At 46.2% G+C, this 27,006-nt stretch overlaps 1 protein-coding gene across 2 annotated transcripts; it reads left to right on the forward strand.

Moving 5' to 3' along the window:
- The first annotated feature begins 5,476 nt into the window (after positions 1-5,476).
- C2cd4b (C2 calcium-dependent domain containing 4B) lies at positions 5,477-6,982 on the forward strand. Of its 2 annotated transcripts, none has more exon segments than NM_001447018.1 (2): positions 5,477-5,564; positions 5,734-6,982. In NM_001447018.1, a coding segment is annotated over 1 exon segment (1,023 nt). In that variant the 5' UTR covers positions 5,477-5,564; positions 5,734-5,771; the 3' UTR covers positions 6,795-6,982.
- The last annotated feature ends 20,024 nt before the right edge of the window (positions 6,983-27,006 follow it).

Here is a 27,006-nt window from a genome sequence, read left to right on the forward strand (position 1 = left end):
AAACATATCAATTCCCATTCTGTTCTCCTTTCTCTGGAGATTAATATTGCTGTGGATTGATACATTATATTCCTTTGCTTTTTACATAATTAATATCCTCTATAAACTTTGCTCAAATCCCCTTCTGCTGTGTCAGCATGTTCCTAAGTTACCACGCATTTGCTGTGTTGTTGTAGCTTGTGCCATGTGCCAGGCCAAGCCTCTGCCAGTTCTCCCATGCATGCTCACATTTATAAAGACAGGTTGGCCACACCAGCGTGACACCCACAGCTCTCTTGTGGAAACTCCACATTCCAAGGAGACAGGCTGGCTGTTCATAGAATGAAATTCAACACCATGTTACTTAACTTAGCTCTCATGAGCATAGCTTTATCTGTTGGATAAAAGCAAAAAAAAAAAAAAAAAAAAATTCTGCTCCGACCCCAACTCTGGGTCCCCACATTGACTAGCAGAATATACCTTTCCTAGGGCAAAATGTATTTTGGCAAAAGAAAAGCATTATCTTCTATTTCAAATTATAAACATAGAAATTATAAACATGCCTTCTAAACATACCCATATTCTCCTGTCTCTTTGTATTAAGATTGATGAGTATGTATTTTTTAAATTGCTAAGGTCCCTCCTAATTATTTTTAAGCAAAAACCTATATAAAACTTTTAAGGAAAAAAATGTGTCATTTTGGATCTCAGATTATTTGTAAGCAGGTACGTACGTCCATCAGAGGATCCCACCCTGACTTTATTGTGTAGAGCAGGCTGGTCCAGAATTCACAGAGATGATCTACCTGTCCCTATTGCCCTGCTGTTTGCTGTAGGATCACAACCTGTGCTGTGCCTGGTCATGCCCCCTGCTCTTTGTTTACAGGGAGGTGCCCCCCTCCACTTCCCCAACTCCCCCCAACTCACCCCCACTACAGCAGCCAACCTACGGCTGCATTTGCACAGCCACTGATGCAGAGCGTTAATTCTCACTGAACAGAACTGGGCCGACCTGCCCTGCCAAGTTTGAAAGGACTTGAAGTGGCTTAATCTGCAGCTATGGTCTCCAGGAAGTCTCTACAGGCTTTGCCCTCCACTATTGTATCAGCTTCATTGAGCCTGTGTGTAAGTAGGAGCTGGTAACTCCGTCAGCCATTCTGCCCTTAGGAGATGCCCCAACTTTTGTTTGGCTTTTACAGTGAGTAGGGGCTTCTTTAAAAAGCCATCTTCCATTCTATCCCTCTGGAGGTTCTTGCTCCTTGGCTAGGAATTTATCTTCAGCCACTTGTCTTGTGCTGTTCTGGGAAACTTTGGTCTGTTTATTATTATTTTAAGAGACTAGACCTCTTGACTTTTTCCACTTTTTACCCAGGCCTTTTGAGATATAAGCTTGGGTTTTAACTGTCGTAAGTTGGGGGCCATTTTGTTGTAGTTAAACCTAGTTCTTCTTCCCAGCCCCATGCTCCCAGAAATAAGACTGAGACTCAAAATATATTTACAAATACCCTAGCCATATAGCTATGCTCTATTCTGTCTAGATCATAACTAAAATAATTCAATTATTTTAACCTACATTCTGCCTTGTGGCTGGTTACCTGTGCCTGGTATCATGTGTCTGTCTCCTCACCTCTTTTCAGTGACTCTCCCACCTTCTCCAAGAATTCTTTCCCCTCCCAGATGTCCCACCTCTATTTCCTGCCTAAGTCAAAGGCCATAGGCTATAGACTTTTTAATTGACAGGTGATGCATCCATACAAGACACAAGATGTTCTCTACAATGAATAGTTTACCTACATCTTGCCTACCTGATACATTTGTGGGCCCACAGAGTCAGATCGCTTAGAATTAAAGTTATAGATGGGTGTGAGCTGCTATGTGGATGCTATAAATAGAACTTGGATCCTCTGGAAGAGCAGCCAGTGCTCTTAACCACTGAGCCATGTCTCCAACCCCAAGATATGGTTGGGAGTCACAAGCAGGCCTTAGTGATGGCTCAGCCATGTAGTCCTATATTGTGAATGACAAATTTCCATGTCCCCAGCTGTAGCCTGAGTATTAGATTTCCATTATTATCTTAAGGATTAAATAAATACAATATTTGCAAAAATGATTAAGGGTTCTATGTACGTTGACCAATGAGGAGGAGGCAAACATCTGACATCAAAGGAGACTATCTAATGGTTGCTAAAAGGCAACCATAAATTAGTCTAGATAGTTACTGTAAAGATGTTTTTAAGAAGGTTAGGAAAGGGGCTGGGGATTTAGCTCAGTGGTAGAGCGCTTACCTAGGAAGTGCAAGGCCCTGGGTTCGGTCCCCAGCTTCGAAAAAAAGAACCAAAAAAATAAAAATAAAAAAAAAAAGGTTAGGAAAAAGGCTGTCCCTCCAGGGAGAAGAAAAGGTACTGGATTCACACTTTTACATCATTCTGCCATTCCACCCTAGGACCTGCTTCAAGGGTGCTGTGCCTTAGAGAAAGCCCTTCAACAAAGACTCTTCAGTCCACTGACCTGATGAATCAGGGAGAATCAGGAGGTCTGAGAAGCCCAAGAATACTCGTGTGAACTTGTCTTTAGCTGAATAAGTTGCTGTTTGCTGGCCCTGGTGGGTCCATATGGACCAATACTTGTCTCCAACCACAAACGAACGTACTAGAGAAATGAGATTAACAATGATACGTGCACAGAGGGAAAGTCCACTTTTCCTCATATTTAAGAATCTTGACACAATGGCTTATTCCAACATAAGTGTAGTAGGAAATACAAGAGTAAGTAGACCCAGGTGTTTTAAGAACAAACATTGTCCCAAAGCGTGATGGCACAAGTCTATAATTCCAGCATTCAAGCAGCTGAGGCAGGGGGATCACTACAAATCTAAGGCCAGCCTGGGCCTGTCTCAAAAACAAGCAAGCAAACTAACAAAATTCTGGTTTTCAGATAAGTCACACAACACCTTAGTTAATTATAGAGACCGGAGTGAATAGTGAAAAGAAAAGAAGTGATCGGAAATTAGCAGGAGAGGACTCAGCAGCTGTGGCCCACTTCAGCCCGAATGACCCTAGGCAAGGCCTCGTGTGCACCTCAGTTTCCCATCTGGCAAACAGAAACATCTGCCTCGCTGGCTTATTACGACAAATCAAATAATGTAGCTGGTTAGGGAGATGGGTGGTTGGAAGCACCTGACGGTCATAAGAACTAGATGGTAGATTACTATCAATTTAATGCAATATAACTCATCAAATATTGACCGAGCCCTGAGTATTTGCCGAGGATCGTATCCCTGGTGCTGGAATTGAAAGGGCTGAGCAAGATGGTAGGTTAATGACCTGGACGGGGTAACTGGAATGAAGGAGGCTTAAATACATTCGTAGCAGGTTCCCTGCCCTTCACCTTGCGGTGCCTCAGTTCTCATTTCCTCCTCCTGTCCTCTTAACTGTTCGTTTATGTTTCTATAATTCATGACACATATGGTGGCTCAAGAAACCCCGTGACTTATGTACTAGGAAACTAGGAAACACTATTAGGCGAGAGAAAGCTGCCAATCAAAATTTCCAAAGGATGGTGTGAAATACAGCAGTGGTCTACAGACTGCTTGGGGGGAGCGAGGGCGATCTGCAGACTGGGAATTAGGTCCTTTCCTTGTAGAAAGTGCAGCTTAAACCATTGGGGAAAGCAGACTTCAAAGGAGAAGACTGATGCCCGGTCACCCAGAAGGAGTGGATGGCAGCTGACAACCTGGTGACATTTTTACTTTTCTATGGAGCCAGCGTTTCTGAATCCCCTTAATCCTGAGCTTTGTCTCTCAGTGAATAGAACCCTTGCTCATGAAAGAGGTCCCATGTACTTTGCCTCATCTACCAATAGAATCTATCCTAATGCTTATTACACACCTTTCCTTTTTAGTCCCTTGTCACGAGCACCGTTTAGCAGCCAACAGAACCCATTCTTACTGTAAAGGCCATGGTGCTTTCCTACTTTGCTAGGGAGTTTCTATGTCGCTATGCCTAAAGCTTTGTTGTTGTAACTGTCACCTGGAAACCTTTGCCAGACATTTTACTGTATTTAAATATGTAAGAAAAAAAATAAACCCTGGGGCCAAACTCTGGAAGTTTTAACCCAGCGCTTGCAAAGGTGGTGCTGAACTCAAGTCTCAGTCTTTTCCTTGCATGGTTCTTTACCCTGCCCACCTTGAGGCTTGCAGGGTCCTGACAGTTCCTGATGGGGCTGATGCACACAGACGTTAAGTCGGCTGTGTCTGGTGGCACAGGCCAGTATCTCCAGCATTCAGGAAGGTGAGGCAGGTGGGCTGCAAGTTCAAAGCCTGCCTGGGCTACAGAATGAACTCAAGGACAGTCTGGGCAACTTAGACTCTCAAAATAAGTAAATAGGTCTGGGGATGTGGCTCAATGGCAGTCTTTGTGGTGTGTGAGTCCTGGGTGCCATTCACAATTCACCCCCTCAGAAGAAACCACACAAAGAAGAAGCATTTCAGACTGGGGAAACAGCACATAGTAGAGACACTGCAGATCTCCATACTAACGAGCTCTTTTTAGCCTTCATGGAGCTTCCCCAAAACCCTCATTTCATCTTTATTTCAGAAAATAAGAGGGTCCTTAGATTTAATGTAAGGTCCCCCTCTCTATCCCTACTGACCTCCACCTCCTCATCCCCCCAAACTTCTGCTTCTGGATAGGTCTGGCTAGGGTAGAAAGAAGGGTAGTTTTGGAAAATCAAGTACTAGTTTTAGGGATCTGCCCAAAAGCTCCGCCCCCATCTCCCCACCCCCCACCCCGTTACAGATCAGAATATTTGGCACTTTATTCACCCAAGTCGCCAGTGCTGCATCTGGTATCCGGGACAATGGTGATATCAAGGGCAGTCCAGCAGAGGGAGACAGAGGCCAAAGGTGCAGACCCTGGGACTTAGGAGCTATGGTTTTTAAATTAAGGTGGGTGCAGAACTACTCCAGGCTTTTAGTCCAGTGTCGAATACAAGTTGTCTGAATGTTAAACGTAGGTTGACAGTTTCACAAAACTGTCTGCATATAACTCCATCCTAAACGGATGTGCCAGGTTTAGTCTGTGCCTGGAAACAGGTATGCATCCTGAAAAGTAGAAGCCAGTGGAACTTTTGAGTCAGGTGCCGAGTGGGAGGAGCAGATTTACTTGGTCTCCACTTCAACTGCACGTTTCATCATCCTTCCTCGCCTTCTCGGAGAGGCCATAAACAGTTTGAACTAGCAAATTCTCTTTCCCAGGGTGACAGGATGACCTTTACTCATCTGCAGCATTTCCCAGGCCTGTAAGCTGCGTTCCAGCAAAGCTACAGCCAATATAGGTCCCAGAGCCCGGTCCTGCGACACCTATAGAGCGAGCTGCTGGTGACTTGGTGGGAGAGGACCGAAAGGCGGGCTCTATCTGTTACCTTTTGGGATTGGCCTCTTGGCACCTGGGCGTGACTCGAGCTAAGGTATAAGACAGGAGCGCCACTGTCTCCTGCTGCAGTGCTGAAGGCGGAGCCCTAGCTGCGAGTTAGACGTCACCTGCTTTGATCCTGCAGTCGGACCCAACGAGCCTGAAGAAGAACAGGTCTGATTTCTATATGTTCATGTAGATAGTTTTGGTTAGTATGAAGATGCTCCAAAGGTTAGTTCGTGCTGACCCGGAGCCCTACAGGTGTGGGTACTTTCAGAGGGGTCTAGAAAGAGATCACTGGACTCCAGGAGCCCACATCCAACAGTTTTTCTCTGTGTTGCAGGCACTCGTATCCGCCGCGCTCCGGCACAAACTAAAAGGATGAGGCTTCTTGGTCGACTCCGCTCCTCCACTCCTGAGCCTGCCTTTTCCAACGTGCTCACCCCCGGCCGCATCCCAGAGTTCTGCATCCCCCCGCGGTTGCCTGTGCCGGACGCTCCCGAATCACCGCTCCCGGCCGCCTCACTTCCTTGGCGCTGCGCGGCCGAACCCGACCTATGGCCACGCACCCATGACGGCCGTGAGAATGGTGACGAAGACGGCGCGGGCCTCACCGACTGGGACCCGCGCTCTCAGGCTGCGCTCTCGCTGCCGCACCTGCCCCGTGCGCGCACGGTTTACGGCTTCTGTGCGCTGCTCGAGAGCCCGCACACACGCCGGAAGGAGTCGCTCTTCCTCGGCCACCCCGGCACCCCTCGGCTGGGGTTTCGCCACCGTGCGCATACCTGCGCGTGGCAGCGCCGAGCCTCAGATTCTGAGCTCGCCGCCCCGCGCGATCTGGACACAGCCCCATCAGTCGCTCCTGTGCCCCATGTGCGCCGCCTCTTGCGCGCTCCCGATGGTCTGTTGAGCCGCGCGCTGCGGGTCCCCCGCGGTCGGGCCACCGCGCGTCCCGGGTCCCGGGGCGACGAGCGCGAGCGCGCCGCCTCCTGCGCGCCCCCAGCCCCCACCGGCCCGGATCCCGAGCGCCTGCAGGCCGAGGCCAACGTGCCTCTGGGCCGCGGGGGTTGCACGCTGCGCCTGGCGGCCGAGTACTGTCCGCGCAGCGCCTGCCTCCGCCTCCGCCTACTGCGCGCTGAGGGCCCGGCCGCCGAGCTCGAGCCCCGCGCCCTGGGCTGTCGCCTCAGCCTGGTGCTGCGGCCGTCCGGCCAGCAGCGCGCCAGTGTGGTCCGCCGCAGCCGCAAGGCCGCCCTGGACCAGGACTGCTGCTTCGACGGGCTCCCGGAGGAGCAACTGCGCCGCCTGGCGGTGCGCATCAAGGCCGAGAGCAAGGGCCGCGGGCTGGAGCGCAGACGACCACTGGGCCAGGGCGAGCTGCTGCTGGGCTCTCTGCTACTGCTCTGAGCGCGGCTTCCCTGGCGTCCTGGACACCTAAGGCCACTTGGCCATGAGATGCACAGAGACTCTTGGCCCTAGGACACTCAAGGCCTCTTGGACTCTGACAGTGACGTGGCCCTGGGTCACCCACAGCCTTTTGGCTCTGGTACACTTTCTCTTTTGTACAAAATAAAAGTTATTTATTTTCCTATTTATGTTTTTGCAGTACTGATGATTTTCCACTTTTCTGATCGCTTTTTGGTAGCAAAAGAAAAAGTAATGGCTCCCCTCACTCTATTTACAGTATGTGCTCCTCTTCCAGACCGTTGTAATAGTAAAAAGGGCAAAAGAAAAGAATGGGTTCACCCTGGAGGGGAAGAGTAAGAACAGAAGCACAACACATGCATGCTTTTCTGTCTGCCCATTTTAAGTAAACACTGAATGGTCCGTGCATCTTAAAAACAAAAACAACACGTCACTCATTCTCTGGTGAACTGCTTGCCATGCAGATAGGATGCACTGAATTCTATCTTTTAAAAAGCTGCACCTGGTGGTACACAATTGTAAGCGCAGTGCTGGAGAGGCAGACAGGCAGCTACTTCCTTGGTGTTTGCAGACCCTCCAATCTAGCCTCATTGGTAGTCTCTAGGTCAATGGGAGACCCTGTCCCAAGGAACAAAGTGGGTGACAATTGAGGAACAACACCAGAGGTTGTAACTTGACCTCTGAGGGCAGTTTTGCACACAGGATTATGTTCTCAAAATCGTTCCAGACATTAAGATCCATTACCGAGTTGGGTGGTGTAGTTTCCACTCTCTGTTCTATGCACATATAATACACACAGAACCCTCTTCTAATACAAATGGCAATGGTGAGGAGAAAACACTCTCTGAGAAGAAATGGGGCCCTTTTGCAAGTGAATTCTTAGTACTGGGCAGGAACAGAAGCAAAGGAAGGAGGTAGAAGCTCAAGGTGATGGCGGGGATGGGGCTTTCCTTTTGTTGCTTCCTTGAGGAATCTTTGTGGCTTCTGTAAACAAGCTGTTTGCAGAATGGGCCTTGTTCCCATTCATCTGTGTTTCAGTTACACAGTGGTTAGTTTCACAGTAGGATTTCCTAGATGAATTAAAATCAGTGGTTAAATTCTTGAACTGTGAGTTCTAAGAGTTTATTTTCTTGTTCACTCTTGTCTTTACTGTGTGCACATTGGTGTTTTGTCTGCATGGATAGCTGGCTGAGGGTATCAGATCTTGGAGTTACAGACAGCTGTAGCCTCCGCATGGGTGCTGGGAATTGAACCCGGTCCTCCGGAAAAGCAATCTGTGCTCTTAACTGCTGAGTCGTCTCTCTAGCTCCCAAGAGGTTTTTGTTTTTGTTTTTTAAATAGGTCTATATTTATTACTTTTTAAAATTATGTGTAGGTGTGTGTATTTGTGGACACGTACACTAGAGGATAGATAGCAATAAGACCACGAGTATCCGATGCTCTGGAGCTGGGGAATACAGGAAGTTGTGAGCCGTATGACTTAGGTTCTAGGTACTGACCTTAGGTCATGGATCAGAACAGAAAGTGATCTTGCTTAACATCTGAGCTGTCTCCCTAGCCCAGGAAGAGTTTCTTAATATCCCAAGTACCAACACAATCCTGCATTTTAAATATATATTAAAGTGGGCAAATCAATACTTAAAAATCATATAACTTAAAACTGAGAATTCATTACAGACATTTCTACAGAGCCATGTAGTTAGTACACAAAGCTGACCTTAGACATGAACTAAGCTACCCTGACCTCTCCAGATGGCTGGCCTACCCTGTGCGATCTCACAAGTCATTTGAGCCATTTCCCTGCAATAAGTGTCATACCACGCCCAGAGGGGAGAGGGATGGCCAATATAGACAAGTGGATAGCTAAATTCATAAGCAAACAAATAAAACTGAAAAGGAAAGAAAGGAAAAAAGAGAGCAAAAGCAGGTTTCATTGCTATAGGTTGCAATAACTCCTCAAAACAAAACAAAAAACTAAGGAAGGTGACAGGTCTGGAAGAGGCAAATGCTTTCAGAGATGAAGTAGCCAGGAAGATTTCTGTCCTTGAGAAGGGGAAAATTCCAAAAGGAACTAATAGCTAAATAGCCCCTTACTACAATATTGTAATGCCTCAGTAGGTTGTCTCGGTTTCTTCCCAATGTCCTCTCTCCTTGTCCTATCTTAATAAATGGTGCGATCACACTTTCTTCTTCTTTTTAAATCTCTCTCTGTGTGTGCATGTACATGCATGTGTGTGTGTGTTCATATGTGTGAGTACAGGCTTGCACTTCCCATGTTAACCTTAGATATCAGTCGTCACCTTTTACCTTATCTGAGACAGTGTCTTTGTTTGCCTTTGTACACTCTGGGCCAGGTGCCCTGCAAATTTCCAGGAATGTTCTTACCTCTGCGTCCCATCTCACTGTATAGGCACTGAGATTACAGACCTTGCTATCATATCCAGCTTATCATATGTGGGTTCTGGTGGTCCAAACTCTGGGACTCAGGCTGGCATATCAAGCATTTTACTTACTGAGCCCTCTCTCAAGGACACAATCATGTCTTCTGTCACTCCAGTCAGGTAGAGTTGTCCTTGACTCCTCTGCCTCATGTTTTACTTTACTCCAATGAGAGTGCCGCCTCTTCAAAAAGTCCTAGCTAGCACCACTATCCTCTTGCCCTTATGATTCTTTCTTTTCCTTTCCCCCAACCCCCTGTGTATGTCACTGTTACTACCAAATGGTACATCACGTAGTCGCTGTGCTGTTGTTTGCACGTTCCTTTTCATGATAATACACTCTTTACAAATGCAGGAACTTGGCTTACATAGTCATTGCTCTGTCTCAGAGCCTAAAACAGAGTACAGCGCATAGTAAATAATCATTCAGTTACTGCCCAGACTGAGTGTGGGAAGGAAAGAACAAACAGAATAAACAGAGAGGGCAGGGGAGCCAAACTCTGAGTCCGGGCAACAGACAGAGACTCAGTAAAGGAGATGCCAGGGTATAGAAGACAGAGCAGCAGCAGCCAGCGGCAGTGTGGAAACTCAGACCAGAAAAGAAGGGGATGTCTGTGGGGTTGAAATCCATGAAAACAGGGGTTGGAGGTCTGGATGAGGGCTCCAAATAGCAGCTGAGACCAAGCAATGTGTAGTAAGGTCATATTCCCCCCAGGGAGGCCCTGAGAGGCCATTGTGTGATGTTGTGTAGGAGCAGCTTTAGTTGTAAGGGAGACCCCAGGGCGCTGGAGATGTCCTAACAATGAGATGTCCATGGAGGGAGACTGCATCCAGAGAATGGGATGCGTGCAAGAGAGGGCCTACGTGTGCGGCATGCGGGCAGAGAGGAAGGGGTGGAGCCACCCAAGCCTTTTTAGAGCTCAGAAGATGCTCTCATAAGCCCCAGATACCTGACATAGAAATTAGGACTCTCTGTTTGCCCTGCCGGGTTTCTGCCATGCTGAGTCTGACCTTTCCTTCCTATGCCTGTATTTCTACCTTTTGGAACAGTATTGCAGGCTCTGTCCCACTGCAACTGGGAAACGTGTAATTTAAAAAGAGATCTTTCATGACATTTAAATAGTTTTAATTTTTGTATGAACCTGTGGGTAAATATGTATGTGGGTATACGATCCATGTGTGTGGAGGTCAGAGGACAACTTGTAGGGTTCTGCTCTCTCCTTTCATGATCTGCGTTCCAGGAATCAGGTCATTAGGCAGTAGACACTTTACTCATTGGGCCATCTGATCACTGTAATTTTTTTTTTTTATGTTTTAGGGGCTCACAGTTAAAAGATTACCTGAGTCTCAGAAGGATTTTTTTATATATAGTGTTGGAACAGTTGAAGACAATGGAGACTCTTAAACTTGGACTGAATGAACTAGCAAGTAAGAGAGACTACGAGGGACTTCCCTGTGGAGGGAAGGTATAGAAAGTAACAACTTGAAAACGATCTGCTTGGATGTCAAACTGACAAGGGGTAAACTAATTATTAACTAAGTTTTTGTTTTGAGACAGGGTTGTTCTGTGTAGTCCTGGCTGTCCTGAAAGTAACTCCATAGACCTGGCTGGTCTAACCTCAGAGATTATCTGCTTGCCTCTGTCGTCTGAATACTGGACTAAAAGCATGTGCCACCACCACCTGGCAAAGGGTAGACTTATGATGGTTAACGCTGATTGTCAAATTGACAGAATCTAGAATCACTTAGGAGACAAAACTTGAGGCATGTCTGTAAAGAAAGTTCTAGATTACATTGATGTGAAAAGACCCACAGTAACTGTGGGGAAACATTGTTTCATGGGCTAGGCTCAGGCTCCCTAAGTGAATACAAGGGAGAACACTGGTATCAGGCTCTGCTTCCTGGCTACCAATACAATGTGACCAGTGCCTTCCACTCCTGTCACCATGCCTTCTCCACCATGGTGGTCTGTATGGTCAAGCTATGAGCCCACTTCCTTCCTTCAGGTGCTGCAAGGAGAGTGGAAACCAAAACAGAAATCGTCTCTTCACTCCTGCAAGTGAGTATAACTTTGCAGGATTGCTTTCTGCACGTCTGTGATTCTAACCTTAAGTCTGTACAAAGGGCAGCCCACCGGGCACATGTCTGAGTGACTGCTCTAAATGACATAAAAACACAAGAATTACATCTTTCCACTCCCCCGGCAGCTCACTCCAGTCTCCATCTGCCATGTTCTAAGCAGAACAACTCTGCTGATGTGTGCTTCTCGAATCCAACCATCAGTATGATGAGTTTGTGATCCTTTATAAACAGCCTCAACCTGGCACCATATCTTCCTGGACCAGACACTAGCAGAGAAACACAGAGTAGGACTTACTTTGTTGATTTGTAACAGTTCCTGGTCTCAAAAAAAGTTATTAGCAATGTCTCTTATTTCTGTCTGTCAGAACATGGTGCCTGTGTTTGTCAGAACTATCCACACAGGAGCCTGAATCTCTTTCTTCCTCTCCTGCATCTCCTACAGAGCCTCCCACCTTCCCTTTACCCCGTCAGCTCAAGCTTCATTCTTCACTACATCACCATTTTTTATTTTCATGTGTGTGTGTCTATGTGTCTGTCTGTCTGTGTACACATACTGACGTGTACATAAACAGACACACAGGTATGCATGTGCATGTGGAGGCCAGTGTCTTTCTCAGTAGGCTCCGTCTTATTTCTATTTTTAGATTGGCCAGGATCACAAGACATTTGTTAAATAGCACAAAGACTTTCTGTGTGCCCTTCTCCCTGACTTTCCAAACGCTAACCCTTTTGTTCCATGTCTGTTTCTCTATATCTAATCTAGCTTTTAAAAAGAACTTGAATTAAACAATCCGCTGACTCCCCTGTCCACATGAACTGAGATACACTGTGACCCACTCCAACTCCTTCAGATGTGAGGGCTGGGGTGTCACAGGCTAGGGCTGAAGTAGTAAAAGCCTGTAGAGACTGAAGGGAAAACAGTTTACTATCATGGGTTTGTCCTAATGCTGCTTGTATTCTAATGTTAATTTGGGTCTCCCCTAAAATTGTTTGAGACTGAGGGACCCTGCCACAGTTGGTTCTGATTGGTAAATAAAAGATACCTGCAGCCAATGGCTGGGCAGTGCAGGGCAGACAGTGGTGGGACTTTAGGATTACAGGGTTTGGGACCAGGAGGAAGGAGGAGAAGGGAGATCCTCCACACTGGGGGATGGTGGGGAAGAGGAAAGATGAAATTCCTGAGAAGAGTGTAGGACAAAGAGGAGTGGCCCCCATGTTAAGCAGCCAGGAGAGCACAGCCTAGAGTGCAGCCCTATTGGGCTGCCCTTTGGGTCCAGAGCAGCCAAGATAGAATATAAAGTTTAGTGAGTAATAACTCAGGATTGTTGGCAGGAGGTGAATTAACTGCGTGGAGGTTAGGTAGTGGCCCAGATATTGTGCTGCTTAAGGCATATTAAAACTATAAAGGCTGTCTTTCATTCTGGAATGTAAACCATTGGAGCAGGTAGTGAACCTGCCAATGGCATTAACTAATTAATTAAACAGTTTACTCTGAGACATGAGTGCTATAACCAAAACAAGGAATCAAATCTAACTCCCTGTATTCCAAAATGGGTAAAAATTAGTGTCTGGCATCGTTTGCTTATTTTCTAACCCATGCATGCTTTGGAAGGGGTGTCGGATAGTTGATGACAGGACTGAGAGAGGGTGACTTTAAGAGCTCGGCCTGGAACAAGAGGTGTGCCACTGGTTTCCATGTAAACTGTGCAGGGAACTCTAAACACTGTAATCAGTTCTAGTCTTTGTGTTTCCATCCACCTTGCTGGGGTCACGGTCACGGTGACACTTCAGTTCCAATGAAGGGAAATTTAGAAAGGGTGGGGAGTGGGCAAGAAAGGGGAAGCAGTGAGGTTGCAGGAGGCCCGGAGGGTTTCCTTAAAGTCTACAGCTGAGCAGGGCTGTGCTCATCTCTGTGTGATGGTCATTATCTGCTCCCTCTTCCTCCTCTTCCTCTTCTTCCTCCTCCTCTTCCTCCTCCTCTTCTTCTTCCTCCTCCTCTTTCAAAAGGGAGAGAATGTTTATGGACAGATGACAGAGAGGGTAATGGGAGGCCCGGAGGATGGCTTGATTCAAGTATAAAGGCTTGAGTTCAGATTCCCAGCACCTATGTGAGAAAGTAGGTGTGATTACCTGTGTCTGTAATCCCAACGCTGGGGAGGTGGGGACAGGGAGATCTCTGAAACTCCCTGGCCAGCAAGACTAGTTGAATTGATGAGCCAATGGGAACTGGAGATATACAAATGACATTGACCTCTGGCACTTACACAGGCATGAATGCACACACTCATACTCACACACACACACATACACACATACACACACTCACCCACCCACCCACACACCCACACACACACATGCACACATACATACACTCACCCACCCACCCACACACACACATGCACACACATACACACATACACACACTCACCCACCCACCCACACACCCACACACACACATGCACACATACATACACTCACCCACCCACCCACACACACATGCACACACATACACACATACACACACTCACCCACCCACCCACACACCCATACACACACATGCACACATACACACACTCACCCACCCACATACACACACACACACTCACCTACCCACCCACATACACACACACACACACACACACACACACACACACTCACACATACAGGGGGCGGCTTTAGGGATATGACTCCATGTAACCGTCATAAAACTTACAATCCTATGAAGAAAAGAGCAGTGTCCAGAGGGTCAAAGAAGCTGAATGATGACTACAGGGACTGACACAAAGACAGCAATTAGATCTGATATTCAGGGCTCTTCACTGCCCCCTCCCATAATCCTCCTGCCTTTCTTGTCTGTTTTGTTCCAGGTAGTTCCCTGAGATTCTTTTCCCAGAGCTGAACTCAGCTTGAGGGATCCTTTTGTGGCACATTTTCTGAGCACTGCGAGGAAGGATGACATGGGGGAGTGGGTGTGATTTTCATGGGTGGGGGCAGGGACCCAAGAACCTGGACCGGCGCAGCACAGGGACAAGACTAAGAATGATATATGGGCCCCTTCCTTATGCTCTGTCCACGGACAAATCTCTTAGGAAGATTGGCTTGCTTTGTTTGTGTGTACATCTACATGCATGTGTCACAGTGGGTGTGTGGAAGGCAATGGACAACCTGGGGAGTCAGTTCCCCTCATTTACCATGTGTGACTCAGGGTTGTCACGGTTGTCAGGATTGGGACAAGCAGCTTTATCCACTGAGCCATCTCACTGTCTCAGGCCCCAAGTTTCAGGGCACATTTACTCGAAGCCAGGAAAAAGGGAGCACTGAGGAGGAGCGTGTGCAAAAGGCCTGAGTTCAGTAAGTGCCAGCACAGTGCTTTACTGGGCTAGCTTCCCTACGCATCCCTCCTCTCTCTCTCTCTCTCTCTCTCTCTCTCTCTCTCTCTCTCTCTCTCTCTCTCTCTCTGTGAGATGGGATGGGGAGGTAGGGGAGGTGGCGGGGGGGGGGGGGGGGGACACGGGACTGTCTTCCTGACTGGCTACGCCATTTCTCTTTGATTGTCAATCATCCATGTTTTCACAGACTTCAGAGTTCATTGACTTTACCTACTTCCTTCCCTTTCCCAAGCCAATGCTTCTTAATTTCTTAACTTACACATGCAGAATCTAAAGTGCAAAGGCGTAAAGAATAGTTCCACCTATGTTTGCTTTCTTTAATGAATTCCCGACTATTTACAGGCTGACGGAGTAACATCAGACTCTCTGGACTCAGCTGAGCTCTGCTCATTTAAAAGCCATTCGGCTTCACCTGGTTTACTTATGTTTTACCTCAGGGCTACTAACAATAGCCTCCTCCGAGTGACATTAAGAATTAGGGTTAATCCTCAGGAACAACGAGGGACACGTTAGGCCATCTATATTTGCTCTCTCCTCATCTTATGTCAAAAGAGGTCATTGCCAAACTTTCCAATACCCTGAAAGGCAATGTGAGTCTAACCCTAGGGACTTGTTAGCTCTTGTATGGTGAGAATTGCCTTAAAACTCACTGGCTTTCGGGTGCAGCCTGGTTGGAGGGAAAGTTTAGCCTCTCATGGGTTGGTTGACTGTGAGAATGGCTGTTCCCTTGTTTTTAACCACGAAATGTTGCCCACTTGGTTAGTCCATTTTGACCCATTAGAGCCCAGTTTCCATGCCTTGTCTGACCGGTTAGTGGACTCTGAGTACTCAGAATAGTGCCTGGTACACAGGGCATGCTCTACTAGCAAATGCTTCCTCATGGAGGAAGATCTTTGCCCTGAGCCATTTGTGTCCTCAGAGGAAGCAGGGAAACAAAACTACACATGCAGACCTGAGTATCCTTGCTTTTAAAGTTTCCATTGACTTTTAACTAACAGTGTCAGCATAGTTCTAGTCCTAGTCCATAAGATACGCAAGAAAGTTGAAGGAGTAGAATTGATGTTAGTATAAAAGTCAGCTTGTAAGTTTTGTTAGAGCCTGCTGACCTTAATTGCATTATTAGTACATCGAGTCCCCCATGTCTGTTTGTCCACCACCCAATCAGACTAAGGGGCAGAAACCATGCAATTTAATCCTTTCTAACAAGCACACTCAGTATGCCATGGCTGTTTCCCTCAACGAGAGAGAGAGAGAGAGAGAGAGAGAGAGAGAGAGAGAGATTTTCTTTCCAGGCAGTTTGCTACATGAGAAGTTATTTCTCTGGTTTCCTGCATGTCAAACATCAAGAGAATCATCAGGGAGTTGGACCTCCCTGGGCAAGGGAAGTGTCCAGGATGGAGTATGTGGACAAATCAAGGGGGCATAAAGAAAATGTCCCTGTTTCTTCCATGGCATGGAACCCCATGGAAGGTGTCTTAGTTAGGGTTTTATTGCTGTGAACAGACACCATGACCAATGCAAATTTTATAAAGACAACATTTCATTGGGCCTGGCTTACAGGTTCAGAGGTTCAGTCCATTATCATCAAGGCAGGAACATGGCAGCATCCAGGCAGGCATGGTGCAGGAGGAGCTGAGTTCTACATCTTCATCCAAAGGAAGCCAAGAACAGACTGAGCATCCTCAGGCAGCTAGGAGGAGGGTCTCCAAGCCCACCCCACAGTGACACACCTCCTCCAACAAGGCCACACCTTCTAATAGTGCCACTCTCTGGGCCAAGCACATGCAAACCATCACAGGAGGGTAGGAAAACAGGATCATCCTCCAGGATCTGCCCACTGCTCGACCACTGACATTTACAGGCACGATGTAAATGTGCCTCTCCTTTCAAACTATCCTCAGCAGCGAATTCTCTCTCCTGTCCCTAGAAATCCTTCAGTCAAGGACACAGGCCCTTTCCTCCAGTCTGGTCTCATCAACTTCAAGTTCTTTCACTTTAAATGACCCAAAGGTCTCCTTTGCCACCATAGGGGTGTGTTTTCACCTCGAGCAGATGCAAAGATTCAGAGATCCAGGGGAGCTAGAGAGTTAATCTTTGTTCCTGGGAAGGCCAGTGAACAGTGTGGTCTCCCCTCTGAAGCTTCACCATGACCCTGCCAGCAGAAGGGGATGGAGAGGAAGTGCTGGGCATCCAAGTATAGATGCAGAAGGAATCACACAATGTATGTGAGTCCTAGAGAAAGCCTGATGTCAGGCCAAGACTTCGGTAAAGGCTTAGTTTCTTTTCTATTGCTATGATAAAACACCATGACCAAGGTAACTCATAAAACAAACCATTTCGTTGGCTTATGGTTCAGAGGGTTAGGCATGGCAGGAACAGCTCAGAGATCACATCTTGACCCATAAACAAGAGGCAAAGAGAGGCACACTAGGAATCAGGTGAGCTTTTGCATTCTCAAAGCCTCCCTCACCTCCTCCAGCAAGGCCACATCTCCTAGTCTTCCCAAACAGTTCCTTCAACCGGGGGACAAGCAGACAGACATATGAGTCTATGGGACGCATCCTTATTCAAACCCCCACAGCCAGAAAGGTGTGTGGTGTTGACTCAATGTCAAGGCATAAAGTCCAGAGAGACACTGGAACTCAAGACAATCACAGCTTAGTCGAAACAGTTAAGTGGAGAGAGCCCGTTCCATTGCAGGAATCAGAGTAACCTAGCTGTGAGGTTTCACAGTTCTTTTTCTCTGGAGTCCCCATGTTCTCACAGAGACAATCCCCATCTATGCTCGCTATGTCCATGTGGAAAGGGTCCTAGGTAGGACTCAAGGGGTGTGTCTCTTCACTAAGAGGCCATTGAACTCTCAGAGCCCATGTCTACTTTACAAACTGAAGAATAAGCACACCTGGGTGTCCCAGTCAGAAGCAGGTAACATAGCATTATCAAAGTTAGTAATTTTTTATTTCTTTATGTTGTCTAAGCTGACCCTGACCTCAAGATTCCCCAGCCTCGGTCTCCTCAGTGCTGGGATTACATATGTGTACCACCATGATAAATTAAGGCATTTTAAGGGAGAGTCAAGGACAAAAAAAACATTAAAAATAAAAATAAAGTATCACTATTGATCTCCCCAAGGATAGGAGAGCCTGCTATGCATGGTACTGTGTGCTAGGTTTTGTTGTTTTGTTTGTTTTTCCTATTTAAAACAGAGTCACATGTGTTTCGGGCTGACTTCGAAGTCGCCATCTAGCAGAGAGTGACTGAACTTCAGAGCCTCCTGACCCCACCTGGGGGCATGTAAGTGCATTTAGTGTGCAGTTCAGCTGCTCTTGTGTGCCAGATAACACTGAGAGCTCTGGAACCAAGGTTAACAAGCTGAGGAAAGCCTCGGTGATGTCTGAGGGACCCAGCAGAGCCGGCCCTTGATAAGGTATTTACATTTCCACTTAGAGCTGGTGCTGAGAATAAACACGAATGCTGCTCTGGATACTGGGAGGCATGGACTTTTACAGGAAAAGGTCCTTCTGAAGTCTGATAGGAGCACCTTAAGTCACATTTCTCCCAGTTCAGAGAGAAAGGGCTCATTGCTACAGGTTGCTATCGATTTTTTTTGTTTGTTTTACTTTGATAATCCTATCGCAATTCTACATCCTTTTACTATTTTGAAAACAGTATCTTGGTGCATATGTGAGTGGGGGTGGGGTATTGTCAGGCATCTACAGGGACACGTGTGTGCAAGCATGAGTATATTGGTCAAAGGTTAATGTTGGTTATCTTCTGGTTCTCTAACCTTTTTTTTTAAGATTTATTAACCTCATTTTACATGTTTGAGTGTTTTGCCTGCATGTATGTAGGTGCACTGTGTGATTGGAGGGGCCTGCAGAGGCCAGAAAAAGGTATCGGGTCTCCCAAACCTGGAGTTATGGAGAGTCATAAGCTGTCATGTGGGAGCTGAGGACTGAACTCTCTCTAGAGCAGAGAAGCACTGAAGCATCTCTTCAGTCCCCCTGCACCATAGATTTTGAGACAGGGTCTCTCACTGGGGACCCAGAGTTTATGAATGAGGCTAGGCTCTCTAGGGAGAGCTAGCTAGGGGTTTGATTTGGTCAATGGACTGTTTGCTATGCATGCACTAGGACCTGAGTTAAACTCCCAGCAGCTCTGTGAAAAAGTAGGGTATGGGCATGTTTCTGTCCTCCCAGAGCTTGGAAGGTGGAGACAGTGTCCTCCGAGCCATCTAGCCAAATCAGTGAGTGAGCTTCAAGTTCTGAGAGAGACCCTGTCTCATAAAATAAGGTAGGGAACTACTGAGGAAGACACGTGATGCTGACTTCTGGTCTACACACACACACACACACAACACTTTTACAGTACTTCTTTAAAAGTAGTTTTGTGTTTCGCTCACCTGTTGGTGCCATGACTGTAATTAAGGGGTAGGAAAATTTCTCATACAAATGATAAAGAGATTATGAAGAAGGCCATGTACGTAACTCGGCTCGCACACAGGAAGACATGGGTTCCAGCCCCTCACAAGGCACTGTGGAATGTGCATGTATTCTAAGTACTGGAGAATTAGAAAGGTCCAAAGTTCAAGGTCATCTTTGTCTATATAGTGAGTTCAAGACCAGCTTGGGCTATAAAAAGTGTGTGTGTGTGTGTGTGTGTGTGTGTGTGTGTGTGTGTGTGTGTGTACATAGAGCAAGAAATAGAAACACAGAGAGAGAGAGAGACACACACAGACACACACAGAGAGAGACAGAGACAGACACAGAATTAAGAATCTTGGGCTTACTCTCCTTCCCTAGACTAACAACCTAAAGGTTTTCATTGTAGAATCCCACTGTCCTTAGTTGCATTGGGAAGGAACAGAGCATGTCTTGGATAATGCACAGTAAAAGGCCAAGAGAAGGATCTGTTCTCTCCCTCACTGGAATCTAATGAATGAGGGTAGGCCACCCAGCACATTGCCCTCCAGGCCAAGACTGTCCCAGTACCATCTGCTTAGCATTGACCATCAGTCCAACCTTTATGTTAATTTGAGCCTTCCCTCCCTCCTCACTCTAAGACATTGGTTGAATCATCTCTCTCACGATAGCCTTTGCATTGTATCTTAGCTCCTTGTGACACTGCCAGGCCTCACTGGCCTCTGACTAACCTATCCCATGCACTGTGATCCTATTAAAGCTGACCCATGGGATCATGAAGTGATCGGTATCAGCATAATACAATGACCTGGGTGACAGAAATGGCAGTTTATCTCCATGTCTTTCCTGCTCATTATTAAAAGCAAACAAAAGATGTATATGGAGTCAGTGGTGTGGTAGGAGCTCTTCAGAGTTCCCAGCAGAAATCGCAGCTGGCTGAAGGGGTAGATACACAAACATGGTGTTCCGTGTGACAAATGCTGTCAGATTCATTCATAAAAAGGAGTAGCGGGCTGGAGTGTAGCTCAGTGGTAGAATGTGTACTTTGTATATACAAGGTTCCAGATTCATCTCCCTCTAGCACTTAAAAAAAAGTCCAAAACTGGGGATATAGCTAGTCAGTATAATACTTGTGCAAGCATGAAGTCTTGAATTTGGCATTCATGTAAAACAAAAATAAAACAAAGCAAAATGGCACAATGGCATGTACCTGTAATCCTTGTGCTGGGAGGTAGGGACAAATGGATAGCTGGAACTCACTGGCCAGCCAGTCAGCCAAATTGGTGAGCTCCAGGTTTAGTAAAGAAACCCTGCCTCAAAATGTAAGGTGGAGAGAGACTGAAGAGGACATCTAACAACCCCTGAACTTTGCACGCACACATAGATGCACATGCACATATATGCACACATAAAACCACAAAGTCCATGCTGACTTTAAGGCTGTCTCTATGCCTGCATGAGACCTACGGAGCAGCAGGCACTCTTTTACCAGGACGGTAGTGTAGGCACACATGGGTGGACACCCACGTGCCTGTGCCCACTCTCTGCGGCGTCTCAGTACTATTTGTATTTAATGCGATGTCAGGTCTAGGACCAACACACAGGTTTCCTGCGACTTTGCCAGGTGATAGTGGATAACCCACTTGAAGCTTTTGAATGAAGACGAGATCCCGCCTGGCAAGTTATGGAACACAGCTGCTCACACCAAGCAGCTTCCTTGGCAAATTCTGAAACGTGGGTTTGCAAGTGCTTATTTAGAGAAAGCCACGGGCTAGCTTCCCAAACCAGCCATGGAAATGCCTCTGGCTCTTGGGCAGCAGTGGAGTCCTGCTATGCTCTCTTCCTGTGCCCTCCCACACTTTGAGCTCGGAGTACACCTGGGCAGTGCCTGCTCAGCCCGGCTACTCAAGTTGCAGGGGATATTGACAGCTGCTAGGAGACCAGAAGAACACAATGGAGAAGAAGGGGTAGCAGGCTGGGGAAAAAAGTAGGAAGTTGGTGCAGTTGGATGATAATAGGGACTTTTCCCTTTCTCCTTTTGGCTGGGAGATAAGCATGTTTTTGTTAGCTTAAGGGAAGTAGGGGCGTACAGCAGTTCTCTGACTGGACCTTGTTTATGGATGGATCCAGACTTTGAGACCTGGCGAGTGCTGGCACCAAGCAATACTGAAGTGTTTTCAGCTCAGAGGAAAATCCCCAAGTCTCCTACTGATTGCTACAGGGCTCAAGTCTGCAGAGAGAACAAACACCAGGACCAGATCAGACCATTTGGGACGTCACAGGAATCATGTAGACGTGCAGCCATTGATGTTTGATTTCTGCTAAGGCAAAATGAGGAGGGGTCCTGAGCCTGCTCCTCACTGGTCTGTTATGAACTAAGTGTGTTAGTTAGTCAGGGCAGGGAGGCCAGCCTGGTCTACAGAGTGAGTTCTGGGACAGCTGGGGCTATAACACAGAGAATCCCTGTCTCAAAAAAAAAAAAAAAAAAGAGAGAGAGAGAGAAAGGAAGGGAGGGACAGAAGGAGGGGAAGAAGGAAGGAAGGAAGGGAGGGAGGAAGGGAGGAAGGAAGGAAGAAAAGAGTAAGGAGTAGAGGGCAGGAAACAAGGAAAGGTGGTCATGAATGATAAAAGAAAATATAAGATTGCCTTCGCTACTCCTCTATGATGTTCAGTGGCACCAGGACCAAGGCAACTTATAGCAGCAGTGGTTTAGTGAGGGTTAAGGCTTCAGAAGGTGAGTCCATGACCACCATGGTGGGAGCAGGGCAGTGAGCAGGCGGCCAGCACGGTATTGGAGCAGTAGCTTAGAGCTTACATCTTGATCCACAAGCAGGAGGCAGAGAGAACTAGCTGGAAAAGTGTGGCCTTCTGAACTCTCAGAACCTGCCCATGGCACACCTCCTCTAGCAGAGTCACACCTCTCAATCCTTTGCAAACTTTCCACCCGATCCCCCCCGGGAACCATGGCTCAAATATATGAGACTATGGGGGCCCGTTCTCATTCAAGTCACCACAAGCAGACAGGACAAAGGGCTCAATTTTGTTGGTTTTCTTTAAAGGTTAGTACAGCGGAAACAATTCTGGTGATAAAGAAAGCATGCGTGATTAGGCAGCCATTTCTTGCTTAACATTAGCAATTCCTTTGTGAAAATTTTACGTTCCGTGTGAACATACCATAACAAGGAATTTATTCCCCTTTATTAAAGCAGAGAAGCCCTCACTCTCCTGCTTGCTTTGATGATTATCAACCTTTTTCCCCCTTATTTCTCCGGTTTCCTTATTCCTGAGTGGATGCTGTCCCTGTCCACTTTACAGCCTGCGGTTGACTCCCAGAAGATCGACTCTGTGCTGAGGTGAGCTAGGGGCTGTGGGAGCCTCCCTGTTCATGCTCTGCACCAAGGCAGAAACGAGGCCTTCCATGGAGCCGTCCTATCCTTGGCAACATGAGCTGTGTCTTACAGATCTGTCCCTGACCTCCCCAGGATGTGGACAGGCATGTGCCACCATGCCAGGACTTCCTGGATGCTGGGCAATTATTCTACCACTGAGCTACATCTCCATCTGGTATTCTGCGGTGGCAACTAATTGGTGACTTTGGCTTTGTATTATCAGCAGATAGTCGTATACGGGGAGCCAGTATGTAACAAAAATTTTAAACCGCACCTTTCTTATTTTTATGCTTTACCTATTTTCTATTTTTCTGTAGAGTTAATCTTTTAGGACCCTGTGTGCTAAGAGTAATAATTACTTACTTGGCAATTTTCCCCCTTGTTATATCTTTTGTGTGTGTGTGTCTCTCTCTTTTTTTTTTCCCATTGAATTTTTTTTATATAAAGAGTCCGAGAAGATGTCTCAGATGGTAAAGTAATTGCTGCAAAACTATGAAGACCTAAACACAGCACACACACACACACACACACACACACAGACACATACACACACAGACTCACACACACATACACATATACATACACATATACACACATACATACACACACATACATACACACATACATACACATATACACACATCTACACATACACACATACATACACATATACACACATACACACATACATACACATATACACACACATACACACATACACACACATATCACACACACATACACACATATACACACACATACACATACACACACATACACACATATACACACACATACACATACACACATATACACACACATACACATACACACACATACACACATATACACACACATACACATACACACATATACACACACATACACATACACACACATACACACATACATACACACACATACATACACACATACACACATATACGTACACACATACATTCACACACATATATACACACATACACACACATACATACACACACATACATACACACATACACACATATATGTACACACATACATTCACACACATATATACACACATACACACACATACATACACACACATATATACACACATATACATACACATACATACACACACATATATACACACATATACACACACACATACATACACACACATACATCCACATACACACACACACACAGAGACAGAGAGAGACAGAGAGAGAGACAGAGAGACAGAGAGACAGAGACAGACAGAGACAGACAGAGACAGACAGAGAATCTTATTCATGTGGTCAGCCTTTTCAGTGTACCTCATATCTAATAGAGAAATCCCCACTGAAGTTCTTTCTTTAAGTATCTGTGTGGTTTGTATGTCACTTGTCTCTTGTCTACAGTGAAAGTACCTCAGAAAATTGTGAGTCGAACAGATATGACTTTATGGGGTTTTGCTATGACTATTCAGTTATTTCCAATACTGGAATGTCATAAAGTCCAGCTTATTTTTACTGATTTGGTTTTCCTTAATGCTGAATTTAAAAGGTGATCTAGACTCAGTGGTCAATAGCACAGACCGCTCTTGCAGAAAACCCACGTCTGGTTCCCAGCACCCGCATGGTAGCTCACAACTGCTTGCCACTCCAGTTCCAGGGACTCCGATGTCCTCTTTTGATCTCTGCAGGCAGTGCGTGCACACATGTATCCACATACGTACATGCAGGGAAATAGTCATACACATTAAATACAGATAAACAAATATTTAAACGTTTCTCTAACATAAGTTTTTCTAATTAAAGAAAACTAACTACAAAGTTCAAGATAAAAAAGTGTTTCCAAAATATTTTTAATCAAAAAGTAACAATAAAGGGACTCTTACTCTACCAAATGTGGAAATGTATAGTAGGTAAAATAGCATTAACATTAATAGCATTAACATTGGACGCAAACTGCATACCAAAGTAACAAATCAATAATAAAACCACAGCCTTGCAGTGAGGATTACGATAAACATGACAGTTTAACTCTTTGGAGAGGGACGGATGGTACGTGATAAATTCTGTCAACACAGAGAAGAAGTTTGGGGCCTTCCTGCTCCATCTGGGGACTTATTGGATTAATAGCTCACATAATCAGACTCCTTTTGAAGGCTCAACAGAGTGAGCAGCAAATGAGACGGACCTTCGGCTTGACACTACAGACAACTTTATTAGGCTGTTAGAAGATGATGCAAGAGAGGGCATTAAACGTGATTGATGGAGCTGGATGAAGCAGAGACGTGAGCCTGCCCCTGCACTTCTGGTAATAACCAGTTACACCCAGATAAACTCTTGACAGAGGAAGAGCTTGACTTAGCTCTGCCTTCCAGCTGTGCTAAGTGCTCCTGGAGCATTGCCAGTGCTGGGAGCTCCGGATGCAAACGCTAATGGCCCCTGCCTGGAAGACTTGCCCCTTCCTTTCCCCTTCCCTTTGGGCTTCAGTCCAGCTGGCTGAGCACACAGCTGAATGGGTACACTTGTGCCTGGCCTTCTGTCTTCTTCACACTTACTCCTCACATTGTGGGTGTAGGGATAACAGAAGGCAAACTTGGGTGTCTGTCTGTCTATCTATCCATCCATTCATCATCTATCTATCTATCTATCTATCTATCTATCTATCTATCTATCTATCTATCTATCTATCATGTTTGAGACAAGGAGTCACTCCATATCCTAACCTACTCTGGAACTTGCCCAGGTTGGCTTTAATCTTCTTGCCTCAGTCTCCCCAGTGCTAAAATTGTAGGTGTGAACCACCATGCTTCACTTCACTGATTTGCTTTATTTTTTAAAACTCTTATCTTAAAGGTGAACACTTTTTCAGATTTATTTGTTTGTTTGTTTAACTGTTTATTTTTCAAGGCAGGGTTTCTTTGTGTAGCCCTGGTTGTTATGGAATTCACTCTGTAGACCAGGGTGGCCTTGAACTCACAGAGCTCTGCTTGCCTCTGCCTCTAGAGTGCCGTGATTAAAAGCATGAGCTACCACTGCCTGGCTAAATGTATTTATTCCTTTTTAATTGTGTGTAAGTAAGTGTGTGTGTGTGTGTGTGTGTGTGTGTGTGTGTGTGTGTGTGTGTGTGTCTATGTAGCTATGTGCATGCGTCAGTGGATGCTAGGGATGTTAGATCCCCAAGGAGCTTCAGCTCCAGGTGGTTGTTAGCTGCCTGAAGTAAGGGCCGGGAACTGAACTCGAGTTCTCTCACATTTATAATTACTGAGTCACCTCTCCAGCCCCAAGTGTCCATTCTTTGTCCTTAGAACCAACTCTACTGCCTTAGTTCAGCATTCTACTACTGTGATAAAACAGCTCGACCAACAGCAACTGGGGGAGGGGGCATCTACCATTTCCAGATAACAGTCCCTCACGGAGGGAAGTCAGCACAGACTGAAAGAGGACAGAACCCTGGAGGCAGGAGCTGATGCAGAAGCACGGAAGAGTGCTGCTAACTGTCTTGCTCAGCTTGCTTTCTCACACCATCCAGGAGACCAGTCCATGGACAGCACTCACACCTGGGCCGTCCCACACATCAGTCAAGAAAATGCCCCCACAGACCTGCCTACAGACCAATCTAGAGCCAGTCCGGTGGAGGCATTTTCTAAATTGAGCTTCCCTCTTCCCAAGTGACTCTCCACCATGTCAAGCTGTCATAAAATGAGCCATCAGGCCAACATACGGAGAAGACCGTTGGTTGTAAAACAGCTTCAGGAACAGGGATTCAGAGAAAACCTTTGAAGAAGTGCATAGGAGTAGGTGACTGGTAGCTAGGGTCACAGGAAGCCGGGAATTTTGCCAGTTTTATTTCTGAAGATGAGATTATGGCTGTATACACTAAGGGGCAAGAAAACTTATTTTAAAAAGCTTACGAGCAAGAGATAATTGTACCACATCCCCATCGACGACCACACTTTCTATTTACTGTCCCAGCTACTGTTTGTCTACAGCTCGCTTCAGGACCCAGATCAGCAGTTACCCCTGGGGCCATTTGCTTATCTGCACTGTCCCAATTTCTCAAGAGGAGAATCCATTAGTAATTAGCAATGAGTGATGGAAATAATTAAGCACCCCTCCCATAGGAGGTAAAGCTAAACGATGCAGTGTAGGGCCTTGCACCTAGAGAGGGATGGCTGTGGGGTGGTGTGAAAAGAAAGATGTGGGAGAACAAACAGATGTAGCATCGTTCTCTGTGAATTAAATGCCTACTTCTCACCTTCTGGGTATAACAGGGTGCCCTTTCCTTGCATTTATTTATTTTATTATTTATTTTGTTGAGTATTTTATACATGTATATAACAGAAATATGACTATGTCTGCCTCCCATTTCCCCCTTCCAATATGCCCTGAATCCAACATGTCTCCCTTCCAACTTTAAAGCCAAACAAACAACTCATTCAGTCCAATTAGTGATGCTTATATGTGCATCGTGTGTGTGTGTGTGTGTGTGTGTGT

This window comes from Rattus norvegicus, chromosome 8 (genome assembly GCF_021556685.1).
Source record: "Rattus norvegicus strain SHRSP/BbbUtx chromosome 8, alternate assembly SHRSP_T2T, whole genome shotgun sequence".
Classification (NCBI taxonomy): Eukaryota; Metazoa; Chordata; class Mammalia; order Rodentia; family Muridae; genus Rattus; species Rattus norvegicus.